This window comes from Megalops cyprinoides, chromosome 5 (genome assembly GCF_013368585.1).
Source record: "Megalops cyprinoides isolate fMegCyp1 chromosome 5, fMegCyp1.pri, whole genome shotgun sequence".
Lineage (NCBI taxonomy): Eukaryota > Metazoa > Chordata > Actinopteri > Elopiformes > Megalopidae > Megalops > Megalops cyprinoides.
The window spans coordinates 31,895,283-31,915,347 of NC_050587.1; the positions used below are offsets into that span (position 1 = coordinate 31,895,283).

Consider the following 20,065-nt stretch of genomic DNA (forward strand, 5'->3'; position numbering starts at 1 on the left):
AACAATTGCGGACAGCAGAGTAATCAGAACGCTGCATTTGCCCCAGCATCTGTGAGCCATGCAAGCTGACTAATGGTATTGGCACATAGCTCCTTAAGTCAGACTGGTGAGTCATCTTGCGTGTGGACTGCTAAGAGACATCTGGACAGAAACATTAATGCAGAAACTCTAGATGAAACCACAATTCACTGTTTTCATCTGATAGAGTAACTTATTTGTTATTTATGAATCTAGTGCACTGGAATGGTAGTCTCTGGTATCTGTCTCCTTAACTTATTGTACCATGTTCAAAAAGCAATAATTTGCTGTTTAAACATTATATCCCACAAAACGAAGGCTGTAATACATAAACTGCTTTTTGAAGTGTGGCCATTTGCAGCTTGTAATTTAACTTTCTTTACTGCATACACGCACATGCACACACTCACACACACCCACTTCCCCTTTACTCCGCGAGGCATCTCCAGGCTTTTAGTGCAACTAGATAACATATTAATGATTTACCAGTTTTCATGCTGCACAGAATATCTGCGTCTCTAACATACAGATAACTCCCCCATCCCAGCAATCTTCAATTTACCTGTCATTTGGAAGGAATATAATTCTAGGTTTACTGGTGAAAACTGTTGGTTAAGTAACAAACCACTAAATGAGAGGAGAGAAGTATCTTTTTAATTTGGGAGATTCCTACATTTCATCTCTGGCAAGTTAATGATCTACTGGCGGCGCTCCTGGGAAGTCTGTCCAATACAAATGAAATTCTGAACATGCCTCAGGAAGTGGGTGTTGACATTAATTTCTGGTGAATGGCCAAATGCTCTCTCCTGATTAATGTCGTGTGTCATTCCCATTGTTTTTCTGATCATTATATATTCTCTTCATCTTTTAGTTTAGCATTTACCATTTCCTTCAGTTTTCCAATCTAATTTACATGTTTTCCCTTCCCCCAACCCTGCAAAATAAAAGAAGTCATATGTGTTTGACCCTGCATATGTGGGGTCATAGATATACACTGGCCCGTTCATACATACATATCTACTGGCCTATTCATCACTATGACTTCTGTACCTTGCAGAGTGGCATGCATATCTTATGGGAGATGTTTTTAAGCTTTACTATGCCTGTTTGTTGTATCCTCAAAGGTTTAAAAATGTGCTCACAGCAGCTGGTTGCGGAGGGGTAGGGCAGCACAGAGCACCCCATTCAGATGCTAGTGTCCGGCCTCAGTGCTCTCTGGGAGAGCTTCTTGCAAGTTCCTGCTCCAGACAATACAACCATATTCAGTTTATTTACTGTGCTTCATTTTGGGTCATTAAGGGTTAGGCAAATAAAGCTGTGGAGACAGGCAACAGTGTGGCATAGTGGTCAGGAACAGGACTCATAATACAAAGGTTGCAGGTTGAATTTCCAGATGGGGCACTGGTGTTTTACCCACGACAGGACAGTGTAGGTAGAGCGTCTGCTAGCCTAATATAAGGCATCAGACTGGAATCAAGGTACGGATATGATGTAGTAATGGAATACAATATAACTTAGTTTGGAACAATGCCACAATTAAAGTAAGAATAAATTAGAGCAATTGTGAGGGACAGGATCGTGGATAACGGAATTGTAATGTCATTGATCCAAACTTCAGAAACAATTTTTCCATAACCACATATGTCTTGTTACTGAAGACTACAAGTATCCACTACAGTACAATTAAATGTTTTTTGAGTTTACTGTGAGACATATACAGCAGATGTTCATGTTACTCAATTTCTGACTATGCATGTGGTTGCAAATGTTTTCAGAATGATGATGTTGTGAGAAGATGACTTTTGATCTGATTCATTCCATCTGTTCTGTAGAAGAGGGTTAGAGGGTGGTGTGGCACCTCACTTTGCTTACGTCCTTTAAGTGAATTCTCTGGTTAAGGACATAACATCACAGCAGTCCACAGCATTTGGGAAAAGCACCACCATTTTGTGGAGCAATTACCAGGGGATGGTTGCATTCAGACTGGCATGTTAACAGGGTTCCTCCAGCTGGCTTCCTTTCCTTTGTGCAAGCTCACAGCTTGGCTGTTAGTCTCTCACAGAACTCATAGTCCTTGACGGCCAGTGCGGGGTCTCTGGCAAGGGGGGCGGGGAGGACCAGAGAGCAGTCACTGTCGAAGTACTTCCCTGTGATTCCCTCCACCTCCTTGGATACGGCACAGTAGATGGTGCTCACCGCCCCTTCCTCAGCAGACTGCGGGGACAGTGACAGAAACAGAGATGTCAAGGTCATGGTCAGCAAAATACCTCCTACCCAAATAGGAGTAGTATGACATAACTATAATGTTTCAGTCATCCCCTTCACCCCACTTTCTTTCCTTGGCTACTGTGAACGTAGCAGCGAGCTTCACTCAAAACATCTGAACTCTTTTTTGTTTTTCTAAATTCAATTTTGCTGAAGTCTACTCTAGTTTGGACAAATTCCAAGTGAAACCAAAAGAGTACAGCTTGTTCCGCATTCTGGAACGTTTAGACCTTTAGATTAGAATGGAGTATGACCTTTTGGCATTTAGCAAAACAGGTATACCTAGTATGCTATTAGAAGATTAAATACTTCTGAAGGCAAAGTCCACTAAGCTGTGGAACAGGTGTGTCTAGGATCGTAACTAGAGCCCTCAGTTTTGCTCAGTTTTTTTTTTTTGTATATTACACAACTATCCAGAGGCACTCTCCCACTAATGACCTAGTGACTGTTTTCCTTTCTCCATCTGCTATACTTTCTCTGAGACTCACCCAATCAGGGTTCGAATTACAGGGATCGGGGGGGGGGGGGGGGGGGTCTGACAGTTCGGGAGGGGTGGAAACATTTAGATATCCTTCTTACCTATAATTGTAAATATTACAAAGTATGGTCCAGTTTAACGGTGTCTGAAATCGTATTACAAGAATATATTGTAATATTTCCAATTATAGATGACAACCTTTGAATCCTTATAGAAGGATATCTAAATGTTTCGACCCCCCCCCCCCTGTTGTTTTCACTTCTTTTGGGGGGGTCCAAATCTTAATTAGGGGGGTCAGACCCTCCCGTAATTCGAACCTCGCACCCAATCCTCACGAACTCAAACTCAAACTCAAACTGTGTGCATAAATGTTAACAACTATTAGTTTTACAATAGGCAGTGTGCAGCGCATGAAGTGAAAGAAGTTTCAAAAACTTTTCAACATCCAATTTGATTTTGGAACTCCATATGAGCATTGAAAAGTGTGATCTTTAGCGAGATTGTGGAAAGCAGATATAACATCCTGACTATTCAGCTGGCTGCCAGAACTGGTCATGGTCCCGTTGAGCCTTGCAGTTACCTTGAAGAAGAAAATTCCCACCAGGATGAAGATGAATCTCACCAGGAAGCTGTAGTGTCGCATCACCTCTGTCATAACTACGCCTGGATGCAAGGAGTTGGCCGTCACTCCTGAAACACACACACACACACACACACACACACACACACACACATATGGAGTGTGGAGTGAAGAGAAAGGCTGAATGAAGTGCTGAATTCTACTGCCAATGCACCCTGCACATCAGCACATTACTGATGTACCACACTGGTACTCGTATTGGTCAGTATAGTCTTCATCTACAGGTGATCTGAAAGCTTTGTTCATCCCCTCTTTTCATCATTTTCTGTCCTCTCTTCCACCTCATCTCTCCATGGCTCCCAGTTCTCAAGCAACCCACTCCTTCTGCTCCGTCATGACCTCCTGCCCCCTGCTGGAAGTACCTGTACCCTGCAGCCTGCGAGCCAGCTCATTGGTGCAGATGATGTTGTGGAGCTTGGTGTGGTTGTAGACACTGTCCATCCCATAGGAAAGGTTGTCACCACGAAAATGTGCAAAGTCAACCGTGCCTCTCCAGTGGTTGACTGAGGACACGTTCACAATGCGTGCTGGAGCAGAGCGCTTCATCAGATCTGAGAGAGAAAGGAAGGTGAGAGAGAGAGAGAGAGAGAGAGAGAGAGAGAGAAGGGAAGACACAGAAACAAGAGTTATCTATCAATAGCAATAAGTAAACTCACACTACAGGCACTGACAGCAAAAAGCAACAGCATCAGTTTTAACAGTGATGACTTTGGCAGCACTACCGATATGGTAACAGAGCTCATAAGACTGGACAGAAAGGAGCACTGCCTGACCTAAGAGCAGGGTAGTTAGCAGGAATGGCCCCACGTGGTTGGTGGCAAAGGACACCTCCAGCCCATCTGAGGTGATCTGTCTGGGGAGACCTGGATGACAACGCAGACACAAGAATACCACAGATATCTATATGTATATACAGACAAATAGATATAGAGGCAGGATCACTACTAGAGCGTTGAGGAGGCACACATAGGTGCAATACATGCATAAATATTTGTGCAACTGGTCTGCATCCTGAAATGAACTGCACCTGAGGCCCCGGCGTTGTTGACCAGGATGTGCAGCTGCTTCTCCTCCTGGAGAATTCTGTCGGCGAACTCTCTGACGGAGGTGAGGGAGGAGGTGTCCACCAGGCGCAGGTGGACGTCCTCGTTCCCACTGCGCTGGCGGATCTCCCTCATGGCCGCCGACCCCCTTGCCTCACTGCGGCAAGCGAGGATCACGCGGGCACCACGACGGGCAAAGTCCAGGGCAACAAACTTCCCGATCCCTGAGGGAGGGAGGGAGGGAGGGACAGAGAGAGAGAGAGAGAGAAATGCAAGACAAGGTTAGCAGAAATGTGCAGGGCTGTTTTTCATCTATTCAGTAATATTAACTGAATGGAAAAAATGAAAGCATAACCTTGAGTAATTAATTAGATTAGTAATTAGATTTTTCTCAGATACTCAGTGCCTTAATGTTTTGACGGCCACTCACACGAAGAAAAAACTCGTGTAGGAATCAAAAATGTACAACCTTAAATTACTTAGAGTTCCGTAGGTGCAGTTTGCACTTGCAGTATTTATTGTTCTATTTATTGTCATACATCTGTTTATTGCTCTTATTGACCTATATTTTATGTTTATTTTATTTTATGTTGTGTACCCCTGTTCCTAACATACTTGACTTTTGGCAAGGCAATTTCCTTTTTGGATCAATAAAGTATTATCTATCTATTTATCTATCTGTCTATCTGTCTATATATCTATCTATCTTATAAAGTCTGCTAAACTATGGAGGAATGCACTTAATGCACATCTGACCTCTTTCCAGTTCATCTTGTTTTCATATTGGTACTCTAAATGCAAAAAACGTTCCAGTGAATAAATTACGTGCCTCACCTCAGCCGCGATCTGAAAAGAGATTATTACAATGTCACAAGGTGTAGAAAGCGAAATCTAATCTAAACACTTAATTATTAGCTACCTTACAAAAACTCACGCTGTGTAACGTTTTTTTTTCATCTTTTAAAAGAATATTTACGTAGGCATGCGCTGCTATTAGTTTAACAACAGACACATTTAAGCGACAGCAGTCTCCTTCTAACATCACCAGTATTTCAACAATCCAAGTAATCAAAAAGTATGACGCTCTGTGCCATGGACTACTATTACCTGTTAGAGATATGGCTTTAAAAATATCATGTCTCTATGACTTGTCGCAATACGTTCCTGTCCATCGTTGAGGAAGTAGTAATGTAGAATGAGAAGAATCTAGGTTCAGAACGATTTGTAGAAATACCTTGTATTAAATACAGAGGCAGCTGATAGAGTTACTCCTAGAAGTGCCTTTTGCTTTTTCTCTGAGTAAAGAAAATATTCTGCCCAATATACACCAGCATCTTTGAAATGTAATCATGCTTATGTGTATGCTATATTATTCATTAATTCAGTTTCAAAAGAAACTTGCGAACATAAATGCACAGAAGAAATATTCCATTTCTTTCATTAAACACTATACTAAAGTTAAAGAACCCAGCCAAGCTTGTGAACTTGTTTATTGAAAGCATACTAAATTTCACAGTCGTGACCGTGGTGTATGAACTAGATTATGTACATTTCTCAACGTCATGGTACACCTCATTAAGTTAAATGACAAAAGTTGTACGACGTACTTTAAAAACAAACAACTTGTATTCACCTGTATTTGCTCCAGTAACGATGGCTGTCTTCCCTTTCAATTCCACGGGACAGGTTCGCGGGTCCCACGGGCCCCTTCGCTGTGCCCGCACCACAAGCCCTAAAACCAGCGTGGAAAACACCCATAGCGGATGCGAAAAGATATCAGTCCACATCCACTCCATTTCGGAGTTGTGAGACGAAACCACGTAAGGCGCAAAATTAATCTTCACGAATCTCACAAAACATAAACTAAGCTCGGTTACTTGAAAGTAACGGAAAATTTCATAATTTGAGCACAGGACTGTCTACATAATGAAAAATTATCATTTGATCAAAATCCAAGGTCGTAGCTTCAGCTAAGGTGTAAACCGCGCGGTCTTAAAGTCTGAAGTGTATAATACGTATGGGCTGTACTATATCTCGATGTCACATCCAGCGCTAATTTAATATGATGATTTCCTGGATTTCACTTAGTCTTTGCCAAGTATGAATAAATATATCGTCGTCCTTTTCCACCGCATATATAAAATCAAAAGCTAGTAGCTACTTGGCACACACCTACTTAGCTGTTTAAAGCTGAAAACACATTGAAATGCCCTCTGCAAGTGTAATAAAGCTCATCTCTTGGACAAAGAATAACCAAAAAAGAGATACATTTCCTGAGGTCGGTACACCTGATGGTAATTTATTAATCATGTGTAATAGATCAAACGAAGCAGTATTTGATGTCTTACAAACTATAACTACGCTTAATTTCACTCGCGTTGAACGCGTATCCTATTCGTACTGTGTAGCAAACAAAACCAGCTCGGAACGTTTATGAACTTAATCATACCGTCTCCACATGACGTGCAAAGTTATGTGGGCTCACATTCAATCAAATGGCAACCGTCTTGAGTAACACATACAGCATAGCAAATGTGGATACAGTATGAACTTTGTGGTCACTGAAAATAATGGAAACTATCGTGTGGGACAAAAAACTGACATACTTAAAAAGTTGATTCTTAAGGTACTAATACAAGTACTACTTTTAACAACAACAATAAAGTAATATAATAATAATAATAATAATAATAATAATACAAAAAAGAAGAAGCAGAACTGGCTGCTTCTTTGGAGTCTGGATCCTTTACCCTAACATTGGACTATCTGTCTTTTACAGCTAATGTTAAACTATTTTAATTTTCTTTATTATGCATTTTTATTTATTTTGACAGAGTTGATTATTTTGTTTCGGTTACTCAACATTAATAACAAGTGCTTTGCAGCTAGATTAAACCTACAACCTGAGGAATTCATCCCTCGTCAGTTCCCTGCTATCATGAATGGACACAAAACATAACGGGAAAGAAAGGAATCAATATTGAATATTTTCTTTTATTTCCTCTACTGGCGGCTGCTACATTAAATTTCACAGCTGTTGCATGAAATTTAACATGGTAATATGTTCAGATTTGTTCAACTCTGTACATCAACGTATCCAATCTCCACTCTACCTCAGAAGAAATGCTGCGTATTATATGTGACATAGAACAAAAAATATGCCAAGCACTTAAGAGGTGAGAAATAATAACAATAACAGCCACAAGAACAAGAACAAGAACAAGAACAACAACAACAACAACAACAACAATAATAATAATAATAATAATAATAATAATAATAATAATAATAATAATAATGCTGTTTCTAGAAAACATTACGCAAATATGAATAATCTTTAGCAGCTGGTAGGTGGATAGGGTTTAAATAACTCTTGTTACCCGCTTCTCATGAAGCCGGTCAAGCTAAGGCCCGAAGTGACACAAAGGTGCCTGTTCCTTCCATCCTTTCCAACACTCCTTCTTTTCGGAGTCCCCTCTACCCCGTTATAGAGACTATTTTTGCACGTTACTAATTAAACTGGTGACATCAAAATACTAGTGACAAATTTAAAGATACAAGTTCTAATAAAATGCTTAGCAGTTTAAGAACATAAATGTCACTAGTAAGAAAATAAACGTCACATGTGAGAACTTAACACTACATTCTTTCTTGTTCGAACAATTTTTTTTACTAGTGAAAACTTCATTCATACTAGTACACCCAAGCAAACGTCACTAGCATGAAAAGTGCAGTCACTGTGAGAACGAAAATGCAACTAATAAATGGCAATCCGTTTTAACATTTATTTAACATGGCACTAGTTAACTACGGACACCTTCTCTGGCATCTCACTAGTGACGATAATTTTCTTAGAATTTAACGCCACTTTTAAGAAAATTAACGTCATTAAAGGATTAAACGCGCTCCTTTAATTCACTTGTGCTGTGTCACCGATCATGTCGTTTTACTAAATCAAAGCATCTTAAAGTAACGGTAAGTAGCCCTGTTATTGTACTATGTCAAAACTATATTTGACCATATACCATTATTAGCCTCTGATAAAATGTCTCAAATGCCAGCCTGTTGGCTAGCTCGTTCACTGGCCAGCTAATGAATTCCGCAGCACTATTTAAATTATGCGAGGAAAGTTGAGCTAATTGTCAAGCTAGGTGACGTTACAACTTAAATTGGCAGCTTCTTGTAGCTCAAACAATTTATTAGTTTCGTAAATTCGCTCCTTACATTATGTTGACTAGAGTTCTGTAGGGTTCAGCCAATTACGGATCCGTTTTGTATCAGCGACATTTCGCTCTGACCAGTGGTAGCCTCCACCATGGATATTGGCAGGACTAACGGTCTGATATCGGAAGAAATAAAATTAAGAGAAAAGAAAACGTGTTCAACCTATTTTTTTGTCTTCTTGTCAACATTATTTGTTGGGGTAATACTGTTTTGAAGCGATTTCGAATCGTGAGCACAGTTTCGTGAATCATAGAACATCGACAGGTACATTTTCTCTCTTACTGATCTCAGGAGACTTTGACCACAGGTGCCTGTCCTTAACATCACCTGCCTAACAGGCCTATGTCAATTGTCCAGTGACAGTAAGCAATACAGACTTACTGGATTAGTTGCATGCAAACACAAAAGATGCTCATTTCAGTGGTGATGCCAGCATTTGCTCAATCCAATCATAATATGGTCAGTTTTACCCCAAATATCTCTCACTTGCCCATGTCACCTTGAGGCTCCTGTGAAAACACAGACTGGAGCTTGTTCTGCTAAGGTTGTTTATAGATGGAGGATGTGGTTTATACATGAAGAACATAATCTTGGTAAACTGCTCTCATAATGGAACTGAACTTGGTGAGCTTTATCAGACAAAGAAATCTGTCTGAGCTGAACAGTGCATTTGTTAAACTGATGATAAAAAATGAACACAGGTCTGTTTCCCTACCAACTGTTTCTCTTCAATGCTCTTCCATAGCCACAATATATTTTTACTTTATGAAAACACCAGATCAGAGTTCAAAAATACTGAGATTGACTTGTTTTCATAATTGAATAAACCAAATATTAAGTAATTCCAACTCAGCCATTATTGAGTAAATTCCATGAGGCTTTTATAGTCAGACTAACTCAATTACTTAGTACAAGCAACATGATTTGCTTTGTCCCCTTAAAGCTTAATTAAGTTGAACCAACTTAATTTTAATGAAAAAGTGTTGGTGATATTAAGCCATACCCCCTCACGCTGTAGCTGCGTGATGTGCTCTTCCATCTCCTGGAGTGATATCTTCCTCATGCTTCAAATTTTTTTTTTAAATAATGTTTTAATGAATCAACCAAAGAACATAATATAGATTCAGTACACAGGGGATAGCATACAAGTAGATTCTTCTCATTTTTAACACCAAACACAGCAAGGTGGGTTCTTATTTCAAAATGATGACTTTTCTGTTACTCAATTTCACAACCCAGCTTTTAAGCAACAGTCAAAACAGGAAAAATGCACTCATATTGACCCGCTAGGAGGGAACTAGATAAAAGGGGAACACAGTCACATCCATGGTGGGGGAAAAAAAAAAAAAAAAAAAACAGTCCAGTGCCACAAGGCATGCTGGGAAGCTCCGCCCACTACCCCACCACACGACACAACTCTACAATCACTGAATTAGAGTGTAGATATACAAGTTGCACTAACTTAATACTTTTCTATTAAGTGAAGGCAAAAATGTTTATTCAAAATCGATATATATATCTAAGTTAAGACAGTTTTCTTTATTTTCATTTTGTCCAACTTCTTAAAATGAGTTAACTGACTAAAACACATACATGTAACAAACTTAATTTTATGTTGAAAAAGCTCTTGATTTTAAGTTTTACTCACTAACCCCATGAATCATTTTTTAGACTGTAGAAAAGAGACTTGCAGTTGAAATAGTACAGAATGTCTTTTGAGGTCTGAGGATATCTCCACTGTATGAATGAATGAACTTGATTAAGGAAAAGTAATCATATGCTGGAACACTCAAACCAACACACAGTGATTGAGGATGGGCTGTTGTACACTAGAAACAATGAGAACCATACAGGCAATAACCAAAGTGTGTTTCAGCAGGTTAATACTGTTCTCTCTCCTTCTGTTAATGTTATACCTCCTGGATTCACTGGTATAGACACAGCCCTAACATGTTATGATTGGTCAATAAATAAAATTAAATCACTTCAGTTTGTTTCACTGGTTTATCCAACTGGTAACACTAATAACCCTGTAGGAATGTAAGATATACAAGTCCCTCTGGATAAGAGCATCTGGCCAAACCATCCTAACGGAATAGACTAAAATTAAGGTATGGATAATATGGAGTCATGTAACATAATTTAGGACAATCAAGATGTTATACCTGTAATCATCCTTATTTTGTGATGGTGACCTCTATGAAAAGTGAAGATTCAAACTTAACAGTCCACAGAATTTAAGCATAACTTCACAACTGGACTCCTCCAGCTGGCTTCCTTTCCTCAAGCTTGGCTGTTAGTCTCTCGCAGAACTCAAAGACTTTGACAGCCAGAGCAGGGTCTCTGGCAAGGGGGGCGGGGAGGACCAGAGAGCAGTCACTGTCGAAGTACTTCCCTGTGATTCCCTCCACCTCCTCGGATACAGCACAGTAGATGGTGCTCACCGCCCCTCCCTCGGCAGACTGCGGGGACAGAGACAGAAACAGACACGTCGGGGCAGCGAAAATACCACCTAACCCAATTTCACTCCAGTCGGCAAAAAATAGAAGCTGCAGTTGCAGTGGCATGAGGAACTCAAACACTGGGGATCTGTCCTGCTGGGTGTCACCAACCCAGGATGGCGGTGGCGGTGCAATGGTACGGGCTGTGTTTTTGCGGCATGCATTGCATATCCTTGATATGAGAAGAGCAACATTTGAGCGTCACAGGATAAAAGAACGTCATTGCTGATCAGGTGCATCCCTTCATGGCAGCAGTATATCCAACCTGCAAATGGGCTCTTCAGCAGGATATAATGCTCCATGCCACAAGGTTAGGATTGTCCAGGGATGGTTTCGGGAGCATGACAATGGATTCCCATGTAAACAGGTCTCTAGCCAATCAAAATCAAAATTCTGTGATGGAAGGAGCTTTCCGGAGTAGAGACCCACCCCCCCAGCCAATCTGCAACAACTACGGAAAGCGCTGAAGTCAACATGGTCAGCATCCCTGTGCTGCACATTGAATATCCTGTTGAGTCCATTCCCCAATAAATTCAGGCCGCCCTGAGGGCAAAATGGGGACTAATTCGCTATTAGGTAGGACTACCTAAAAAAAGTGTATGTCCCATGAAACTGCAATTTATATATCCCCTTATGATGTAATAAAAGCACATACTGGAATTATACAGTACACCTGAGATACATGCACAGGCATGTGCAATTTCCTTGTCAACTGCACCTAAACTGTTGTTGTAGGTGATGGCAGGTAAGGTTTGATTTTCACATTCAGATTTCATGTACAGCTGATAAATAGTGATACTAATTCCATCATTTCCAGAGGCACAACAGAAAAGCAGCTAAATGTGGCATCGATCACAGCGGTTTCCCACCGCAGTGACGATATTGTTGAGCCTTGCGGTTACCTTGAAGAAGAAAAGTCCCGCCATCCTGAGAAGGATTCTCACCAGCCAGTTGTGGTGCCGCATCATATCTGTCATAACTGTGCCTGGGTGCAAGGAGTTTGCCGTCACACCTGAAACGTGCACAGACACACACACATACGGAGTATGGAGTGAAGAGAAAAGCTGAATGAAGTGCTGAATTCTACTGCCAATGCACCCTGCACATCATTACATTACTGATGTACCACACCAGTCAGTACTGGTCTACAGGTGATCTGAAAGCTTTGTTCATCCCCTCTTTTCATCATTTTCTGTCCTTTCTTCCACCTCATCTCTCCATGGCTCCCAGTTCTCAAGCAACCCACTCCTTCTGCTCCGTCATGACCTCCTGCCCCCTGCTGGAAGTACCTGTACCCTGCAGCCTGCGAGCCAGCTCATTGGTGCAGATGATGTTGTGGAGCTTGGTGTGGCTGTAGACACGGGCAACCAAATAAGTAAGGTTGTCACCGTGAAAGTGCGAGAAGTCAACCGCGCCCCTCCAGTGGCTGGCTGAGGACACGTTCACAATGCGGGCTGGAGCAGAGTGCTTCATCAGATCTGAGACAAAAAGGAAAGAGAGAGAGAGAGAGAGAGAGAGAGAGAGAGAGAGAGAGAGAGCGAGAGCGAGAGAGAGGGAGACACAGAAACAGAGGAACAGTTATCTATGGATAGCATAGCGTAAACGCACGGTAATGGTACTGAAAGCAAAAATAAAATTTGCCAACTTTGGCAGCACTACCAATGTGTAAAACAGTTCGTAAGACTGGACAGAAAGGAGCACTGCCTGACCTAAGAGCAGGTTGGTGAGCAGGAATGGCCCCACGTGGTTGGTGGCAAAGGACACCTCCAGCCCATCTGAGGTGATCTGTCTGGGGAGACCTAGACGACAACGCAGACATAAGAATGCCACAGATATCTATATGTATATACAGACAGATAGATATAGAGGCAGGATCACTGCTAGAACGTTGAGGAGGCACACATAGGTGCAATACATGCACAAATATTTGTGCAACTGGTCTGCATCCTGAAGTGAACTGCACCTGAGGCCCCGGCGTTGTTGACCAGGATGTGCAGCTGCTTCTCCTCCTGGAGAATTCTGTCGGCGAACTCTCTGACGGAGGTGAGGGAGGAGGTGTCCACCAGGCGCAGGTGGACGTCCTCGTTCCCGCTGCGCTGGCGGATCTCCCTCATGGCCGCCAACCCCTTCGCCTCGCTGCGGCAAGCGAGGATCACGCGGGCACCACGACGGGCAAAGTCCAGGGCAACGAACTTCCCGATCCCTGAGAGAGAGAGAGAGAGAGAGAGAGAGAGAGAGAGATAGATAGATAGAGAGAGAAATATTCAGTAATATTGAGGAATATTAATTGAATGGATTGATCAAAGCAGGTGGTGCAGTGGGAAATGCAATATTATATTGATATTAATATGATATTGCTATGAAGCTTGTCCTTAACTTGAGCATTTAATTAGATTATTACCACCATTCTTGGATACATACATGGTCTCGACTTTTTGACAGTCACTCACATGAATAAAAAAACCTATTGTGTATGAGTCAAAATGTACCTACTTAAATTTGCTACTCAGAGTTCAATACAAAAGACTGGAGCCCCACCTGACCCCAAGTGAATCTGAAAACCCTGTAGAAGAGGAATGTAAATAATATTAAAAATTCCCTTCTGTGTTTTCCCATGAATTAATCTCACACGTGCACATATGTCTCACCTTATCAGTGAGCAAAAGTGAGATCACCACAACGTCACAAGAAAAAGGGTGGGAAGTGAAATAAACAAATTTAATTATCAACAAAAGCTAATTAGCTGTTAACTTTATCAAAAGCAAACTGAATTTTTCTGAAGTGTGACAAAGTTCTCTTCAAACTAGCTTTTTAAGATAGCCTATGTTTCACAACACTGTGGTGAATGAGATTAAAACGAGTTGCTGGAACGATGAACAGGGTTCGATATCACCTGTATTCGCTCCGGTGACGATGGCTGTCTTCCCTTTAAGTTCTACGTGACAGGCTCGTGGGTCCCACGAGCACCTCCACTGTGCCCGCATCACAAGACCCAAGACCAGTGTGCAAAACGCCCATAGTGGGTGTGTGAAGATGTCAGTCCACATCCACTCCATCTGAACCTGAGAGATTCACAAAGGAAAGTAATAAATACAATTACATTATCTTATTGTCATTTAGGGGATGGTCTTATCCAGAGCAACTCATGTAGCTAATAATTTTATCTGTTCATTCAGCTGGATATTTATGGAGGCAGTTGTGGGTTAAGTAACTTTCCCTAGGGTAAACCGGCAATGCCCCAGCAGTGTAGCATGGCATGGTAAGGAGCAGGATTCGTAACCGAATGTTTGCTGATTAGATTCCCTGCTGGGGCACTAGGCAAGGTACTTAACCTACAATTGCCTCAGTAAATATCCAGCTGTATAAATGGGTATCATGTAAAAAAATGTAAGTTGCTTTAGATAAGTGTTTGCTAAATGCCAATAATGTAATGCAATGTGTCAGAATGCTTGTGTTAAATAGCTATACTCCCCAGTACTAATGTTACAATGATCAAGTTGAATTTTAAATTTTATTGGTGTGAATTCATAGTATACCCCATGCATAAAAACAAAGACAGTGAACTCTTTTGTATTATGGTTACACAAACAAAAAAAATCTGATCAACCCAACTATGGCTGATGGTTGTATGAGGATTAAAAATTAAACTGCAGTAACATGCTGTAGCTTCATTTGAAATGAACCTGGGACAGCAGGCATGCCATCCATCTTTTTTTAATTTTCATCATACTTTTTCTGCCACATGATATAATAAAAATGTTCTGGTCCTCCTTTTATTTGTCTCTCCATTGGCCTCTTCTTGCCAATAGCCACATCTGTTCATTGTAGCCAACAGCAGGCCACTTACTGCCCTTGTTAGAAAATAGATCACAGCCATCTTGGCTGGGCATGAAAGCTAGGAAGCTAGCAAAGCTCCTGACCAAAGGATTAATCACAATGCTAAAATAGCAGTATAACCTCAGTAGTCAACAAAAACCTACTGAAATAGTCTCCATATCGTTTGCAATTTAACACAACCTCAGTTTGCATGCTATCTGATGAGAAGTAGGCCTTAACGTCCAGGGCTGTGCAGAGACCTTTAAAGGGGGGCAGGTGCTCAAATTTAAAAAGGGGCACATGGATCAAGATGTTAGAACACCAACTACGGCATAACCTGCCGAATTATAACAACCAATATTCAAAGAGAATGTAAAATGGAATCTTATAACAAACCGCAGCATACTTTATGATTACGCCTTAGAAGAGTTTGGCATTTATAAAGATGTATTATTGTAATTATTATTTGAAGATTACTTAGTTGCAGACTACTCTCAGGCTGTTAGAGGACATGATCAGCTGGTGTAGCTGGACATTGCTGTTTCTTGTCAGTGTCTGCTGGGGCTGTAAGCAGACAAGAATGCAGACAAGAATGCAAGAATGTATGCAGACAAGAATGCAAGAATGTAAGCAGACAAGAATGCATACCAGAATGCATACCAGAAAGCACTGTTGTGCACAGAGCAGTTCCAGATAAGTTAGGTAAGGCTGGGAATGTGTACGGCTGTTCAGTTATGAATCTGTACTGAATATGTAATATTAAATGAAGCAAATACAAAATAGGCCTAATATATTTTAGCTGTAGCTTATTATTGAAATACATTTACATTTACATTTATTCATTTAGCAGACGCTTTTATCCAAAGCGACTTACATAGGTTTCAGTTCTTTACAATGTTATCCATTTATACAGCTGGATATTTACTGAGGCAATTGTGGGTTAAGTACCTTGCCCAAGGGTACAGCAGCAGTGTCCCAGCGGGGATCGAACCGGCCACCTTTCGGTTACGAGTCCTGCTCCTTAACCACTATGCTACACTGCCGCCCTGACATAAATAGACACAAAACATAAATAATAACACTAATAATAAATAAAATCTTTGGTGCCCACTCAAAACAGCCACACATGCAATGTTAGTGTGTTACCGTATGATGTTCAATAGATGCATAACAGAGCACACACACACACACACACACACACACACACACACACAAAAACTGACAGATATTGCAACAACGTTATGGAATGCATTTTATCACTATAAACACATGCTGTCCAAACTAGCAAAATGATCAGAAAACTAACTAGCCTATGTGACCTTCAGAATCAGACCCACTATATTGTGGGCTGGCTACTATGCTACTGCACAATTTCCCAATGAAGTGTAACACTACAGGCCTAAATATAACGTGACAACAAGCAAACGGGTGAGAGACGACCCGACTGCTTTGAAACACAAATTAAACTTGCCATCTCTCAACGTCGCTGAGTAGCAGTCTCTGCATGAACTGTGCGAATAGCTCACTTGTTGTGTCACACCAGATATTATAATGGTTCAGATTTTAAATTTAAACTGGCAGTTATGGAGAACAAGAAATTACTTACCTTCCTGTTTGCCAGTGTCACTGACTGCTGCTGCTTCAAATTCATGGGCACACGCGACCTGGTGGTTGTGCGCTTAATTTCTATTGGCTAATGGGCCCTTCATTCAAAGATGGAGGGGGACGCGCAAACAGATAATGTAGCAAACCCACGGCTACCAGCAACTTCACCCTTCAGCTTATTGACCATGAGTGGCAGCCAGCTGGGCATTTTTAACTTTTAGTTTAAATATTATTAAATTGTTGAAATTCTTCTTGATAAGGGCCATGGGCAGGCAAAAAAAACAAACAAGCGAAAAAAAAAAAACCTGCCTTGCCAAAAAGGGCACCATGACCATCGAGGGGAAAAGGGGCAGGTGCTTGAGCACCTAAAGACCCCCCAGATACTGCCAGACAGACATAGCTGCTTAACTGAAGACTCACTTGGACTGCCAACTAACTAGTTAAAATTAACCTCATGTCGTAGGCATCCGTAATTTGTGCTTTCACATCGTTCTGCCCTGGCTATAGTTGGTGGAATTCACACGCTCCCCCCCCTCTTTATTAAATCAGGTGTGTTCGGCTAATCAAAAGTGCCACTGATTAGTTCGGTCAGGTAGGTAGAGCAGGGAAAGATGGAAAACGTGCGGAGCAGGGGGGGCCCCAGGAGCAGGATTGAGAATCAGTGCATTAGACAATAGGGAAAACGGCTTATGCTGCTATGGAAGATCTGCATACATGTTTGTTTTTTTTTAGCCAAACCGTACCTACAATGTTTGACAGAACACTAACGACCTTTAAAAAAAAGACCATTGCAAATGCATGATGTATTAACTATCCTGAAAAAACAGCACCTTGTTAAGATAAAGTATTAAGAAAAACAAGACAGTAAATGTATTTTTGCAAATATGTCAGTAGTAGTCACTGAGGTGACTGAACATTAACTATCACTGTGGTACAATATTAAAATACATGTATTGTTTGGTTTGTACAAGAATAACCAGGTCAAAGTAGATGCAGATTATTCCATAAGGCCACTTAATTATTAGAATGTATAGGGATAAGCTACAAAAAACATCAGAACATAGTGGGAGTAAGCAAGCAAAAATACCCTCCATTTAATAACTGTATAACTGAACATACATCAATAAAGATGCATTAGCACTCATTTGCTTCTATCATAATGAGCACTGAGAGCTGCCATAGCCTAAGCTGTGTCTTTGAATGCCAGTAGCAGTAGTCTTTACCTTTTAAACTTCATATAAAATCAAGGGGTGGCAGTGTAGCACAGTGGTAAGGAGCAGGGCTTGTAATGAAAAGGTTGCTGGTTTGATTCCCCCGCTGGGGCACTGCTGCTGTACCCTTGGGCAAGGTAGCTAACACAGGACTGCCTCAGTAAATATCCAGCTGTATGAATGGAGAAAATGTAAAATCTTACATGTAACATCTGTAACCAACGTAAGCCATAGTGTAAAATGGTTTAAGTGTCACCAGTGCCAAATTGCTTTACATTTCCCCTTATTTCATCCACCGTATGAGCTGCATTTTATTGTTACAAGAAATTGATTTATGTTTCAATCGGTGTTTCATCTTTTGACCTGGAGGGTCACTTGCAATTGCTTCAATTGGATGCCACAGTGTAGTTAGTTTCTTACTGTGTTCACTGCCAATTGAGAGAAAGAGAGAAGTATAGCAGCTGTTAGAAGTGATTTGCAAACCTCTTCATGGGTTGGCTTTTGATAATGCAAGACAGCATTTGTGTAAAGTTGCAGATCAATTGCATTTGCAGTGTTTAAAATTCCTAATAGGAAACAATGCTGTGGAAACAATGGCTTTAACGTGGATATCATGCTGAAGTGTAAAATTTGCTGTTGAACGTTCACCATAAAACAAATACGTCACGTCGTTCATTGTGTTTGGTTACAGCACAACCTCTCAACTCTAAATCAATTTCAAGTAACACTTGATCAGCTGGATTTTTTACTCTTGATCTATATTTCAATCAAGACACTATATTGCAAATATGTTGAGTGCCTGCCTGAAGGCTTCCCATGATTAACGGGGATTTTCTGAATATGCATAACATTTTACTGTATCAAATAAAATTATCTTCAATATAAAGGGGCTCAGTTCTTAGAGACTTTATAAATTGCCAACTACAGCCACCGATGACCTTAACAGGATTAGGGTATATACTGCAAATCCACCGTACTGAATTCTCACACTGCAAACCCTCCAAAAAGCTGACAGCAAAACTCCCAGGGAGAGTACTGTGATGGAAGTTGCTTAGGATAGGAGCATTTGCTAAATGTCATATAATGTAATGTAATGTAAGTGTTCCCATAATAAAATGCATGGACACCTTCTTTTGCATTGATCTCGGGAGACATCAGCCATAGGTCCCTCTCCTTCACACCAAATACCTACAGTAATAGTAAGTCAAATCATGCAACACTCCAAAGGCTTCTTCAAAAGCACGGAGCAGAGCTTGTTCTGCCAGGGTGGTTTAAAGATGGACAACGTGGTTTACAGATGGAGAGCATTACCACACTGGGAACACACCGGTGATTGGCACAAGAAGGCTACCCATGGAAACAACTCAGATACCTAAACGTATAAATGAGTGATATGTAAACTATGCTAGTCGCAACTGTGTGGCCGAATAGGGAGCATTATCCACTGTCCTAAAGATACAAGTGAAGTACTGGCTTCCAACTGCATTCATCCAGGGAAACGTGCGAAAAGTGAAGCATGCTCGGTAAATTGCACTCATAATAAATTGAATTTGATCTGGATAGGCTTTCTTTGACAAGTTTGAATTTGAAATGAACTGTGCATTCGTTAAAACTGACTTAAATGTGAACATGGATCGGTTTACTTACCGACTGCTGCTCTTCAATGCTCTTCCATAAACAAACGCTGGGGAACCACCAACAACCCACGCTGGAACAGCGTCCGACAGCTGATGTAAAGCGGAGAGTGTTCTTTGAGGTCGGAGGATGTCTACGCTATATGAATGAATGAATGAAATAGATCGATTAAACGTACATACGTGCCTAAATCCATGGTTAGCGATTAAGGACAAATTGTGCAAAGTGTGACAAGAAGTAGACTGAACCCAAAAGCATAGACGACTCGGTGTTTGGTTCAAAAATAAAGTTTTTTACTGGAGACTCGCAAAATACCAACAGGCTTGGACGAACACAAGCAGGCAGGCAGGCATATGGCGACTCAAAACTGGGAAAAGACAAGAATAAAAGGCATAAATTAAATATTAGTGACCACAGGCGCAAACACTAACTAATCAACAAAGGGGAAACACCTGAACGAAATGAGACATACAGACAACAATGTGGCCCTCTGGTGACCAACATGTTGATAACACGATTAAGTAAACAGCTTTTTTGATGGTCTCCTGAAGCATCTACAAAAAGTGTACCAACTTACTGACAATGAACCCTTGGAGGGTTTTCAAAGAGAATCAAAGCATTTTTATTGC

At 41.0% G+C, this 20,065-nt stretch overlaps 2 protein-coding genes across 3 annotated transcripts; both read right to left on the reverse strand.

Annotated features, from left to right (window-relative positions):
• Positions 1 to 841: 841 nt before the first annotated feature.
• On the reverse strand, positions 842 to 6,851 carry LOC118777969 (retinol dehydrogenase 12-like). The gene is made up of 6 exons (XM_036529249.1): positions 6,078 to 6,851; positions 4,429 to 4,668; positions 4,175 to 4,264; positions 3,764 to 3,952; positions 3,342 to 3,451; positions 842 to 2,232 (listed from the first exon to the last, which is right to left on the reverse strand). Exons 1-6 carry the CDS (start codon positions 6,238 to 6,240, stop codon positions 2,053 to 2,055), a joined length of 972 nt encoding a protein of 323 aa, XP_036385142.1. The 5' UTR covers positions 6,241 to 6,851; the 3' UTR covers positions 842 to 2,052.
• A 3,449-nt stretch (positions 6,852 to 10,300) lies between these two features.
• On the reverse strand, positions 10,301 to 19,569 carry LOC118777968 (retinol dehydrogenase 12-like). 2 transcript variants are annotated; one of them, XM_036529248.1, is made up of 7 exons: positions 19,449 to 19,569; positions 14,063 to 14,231; positions 13,133 to 13,372; positions 12,879 to 12,968; positions 12,459 to 12,647; positions 12,072 to 12,181; positions 10,301 to 11,130 (listed from the first exon to the last, which is right to left on the reverse strand). In XM_036529248.1, the coding sequence occupies exons 2-7, from the start codon at positions 14,223 to 14,225 to the stop codon at positions 10,918 to 10,920; spliced, it is 1,005 nt and encodes a 334-aa protein (XP_036385141.1). In that variant the 5' UTR covers positions 14,226 to 14,231; positions 19,449 to 19,569; the 3' UTR covers positions 10,301 to 10,917. The 2 variants fall into 2 exon arrangements, with proteins under 2 accessions (XP_036385141.1, XP_036385140.1); XM_036529247.1 differs by lacking the exon at positions 19,449 to 19,569 and adding an exon at positions 16,592 to 16,629.
• Positions 19,570 to 20,065: the final 496 nt, after the last annotated feature.

Excerpts from the sequence above, each read along its gene's own strand:
- LOC118777969 (XM_036529249.1), bottom strand. The coding sequence starts at position 6,240 with ATGGAGTGGATGTGGACTGATATCTTTTCGCATCCGCTATGGGTGTTT. Across the intron at positions 4,669-6,077 it reads CGTTACTGGAGCAAATACAG|GGATCGGGAAGTTTGTTGCC; the intron begins GTGAATACAAGT and ends TCCCTCCCTCAG. Across the intron at positions 3,953-4,174 it reads GCTAACTACCCTGCTCTTAG|ATCTGATGAAGCGCTCTGCT; the intron begins GTCAGGCAGTGC and ends TTTCTCTCTCAG.
- LOC118777968 (XM_036529248.1), bottom strand. The coding sequence starts at position 14,225 with ATGGAGTGGATGTGGACTGACATCTTCACACACCCACTATGGGCGTTT. Across the intron at positions 12,648-12,878 it reads GCTCACCAACCTGCTCTTAG|ATCTGATGAAGCACTCTGCT; the intron begins GTCAGGCAGTGC and ends TTTTTGTCTCAG. Across the intron at positions 11,131-12,071 it reads CGGGACTTTTCTTCTTCAAG|TCTGCCGAGGGAGGGGCGGT; the intron begins GTAACCGCAAGG and ends CTGTCCCCGCAG.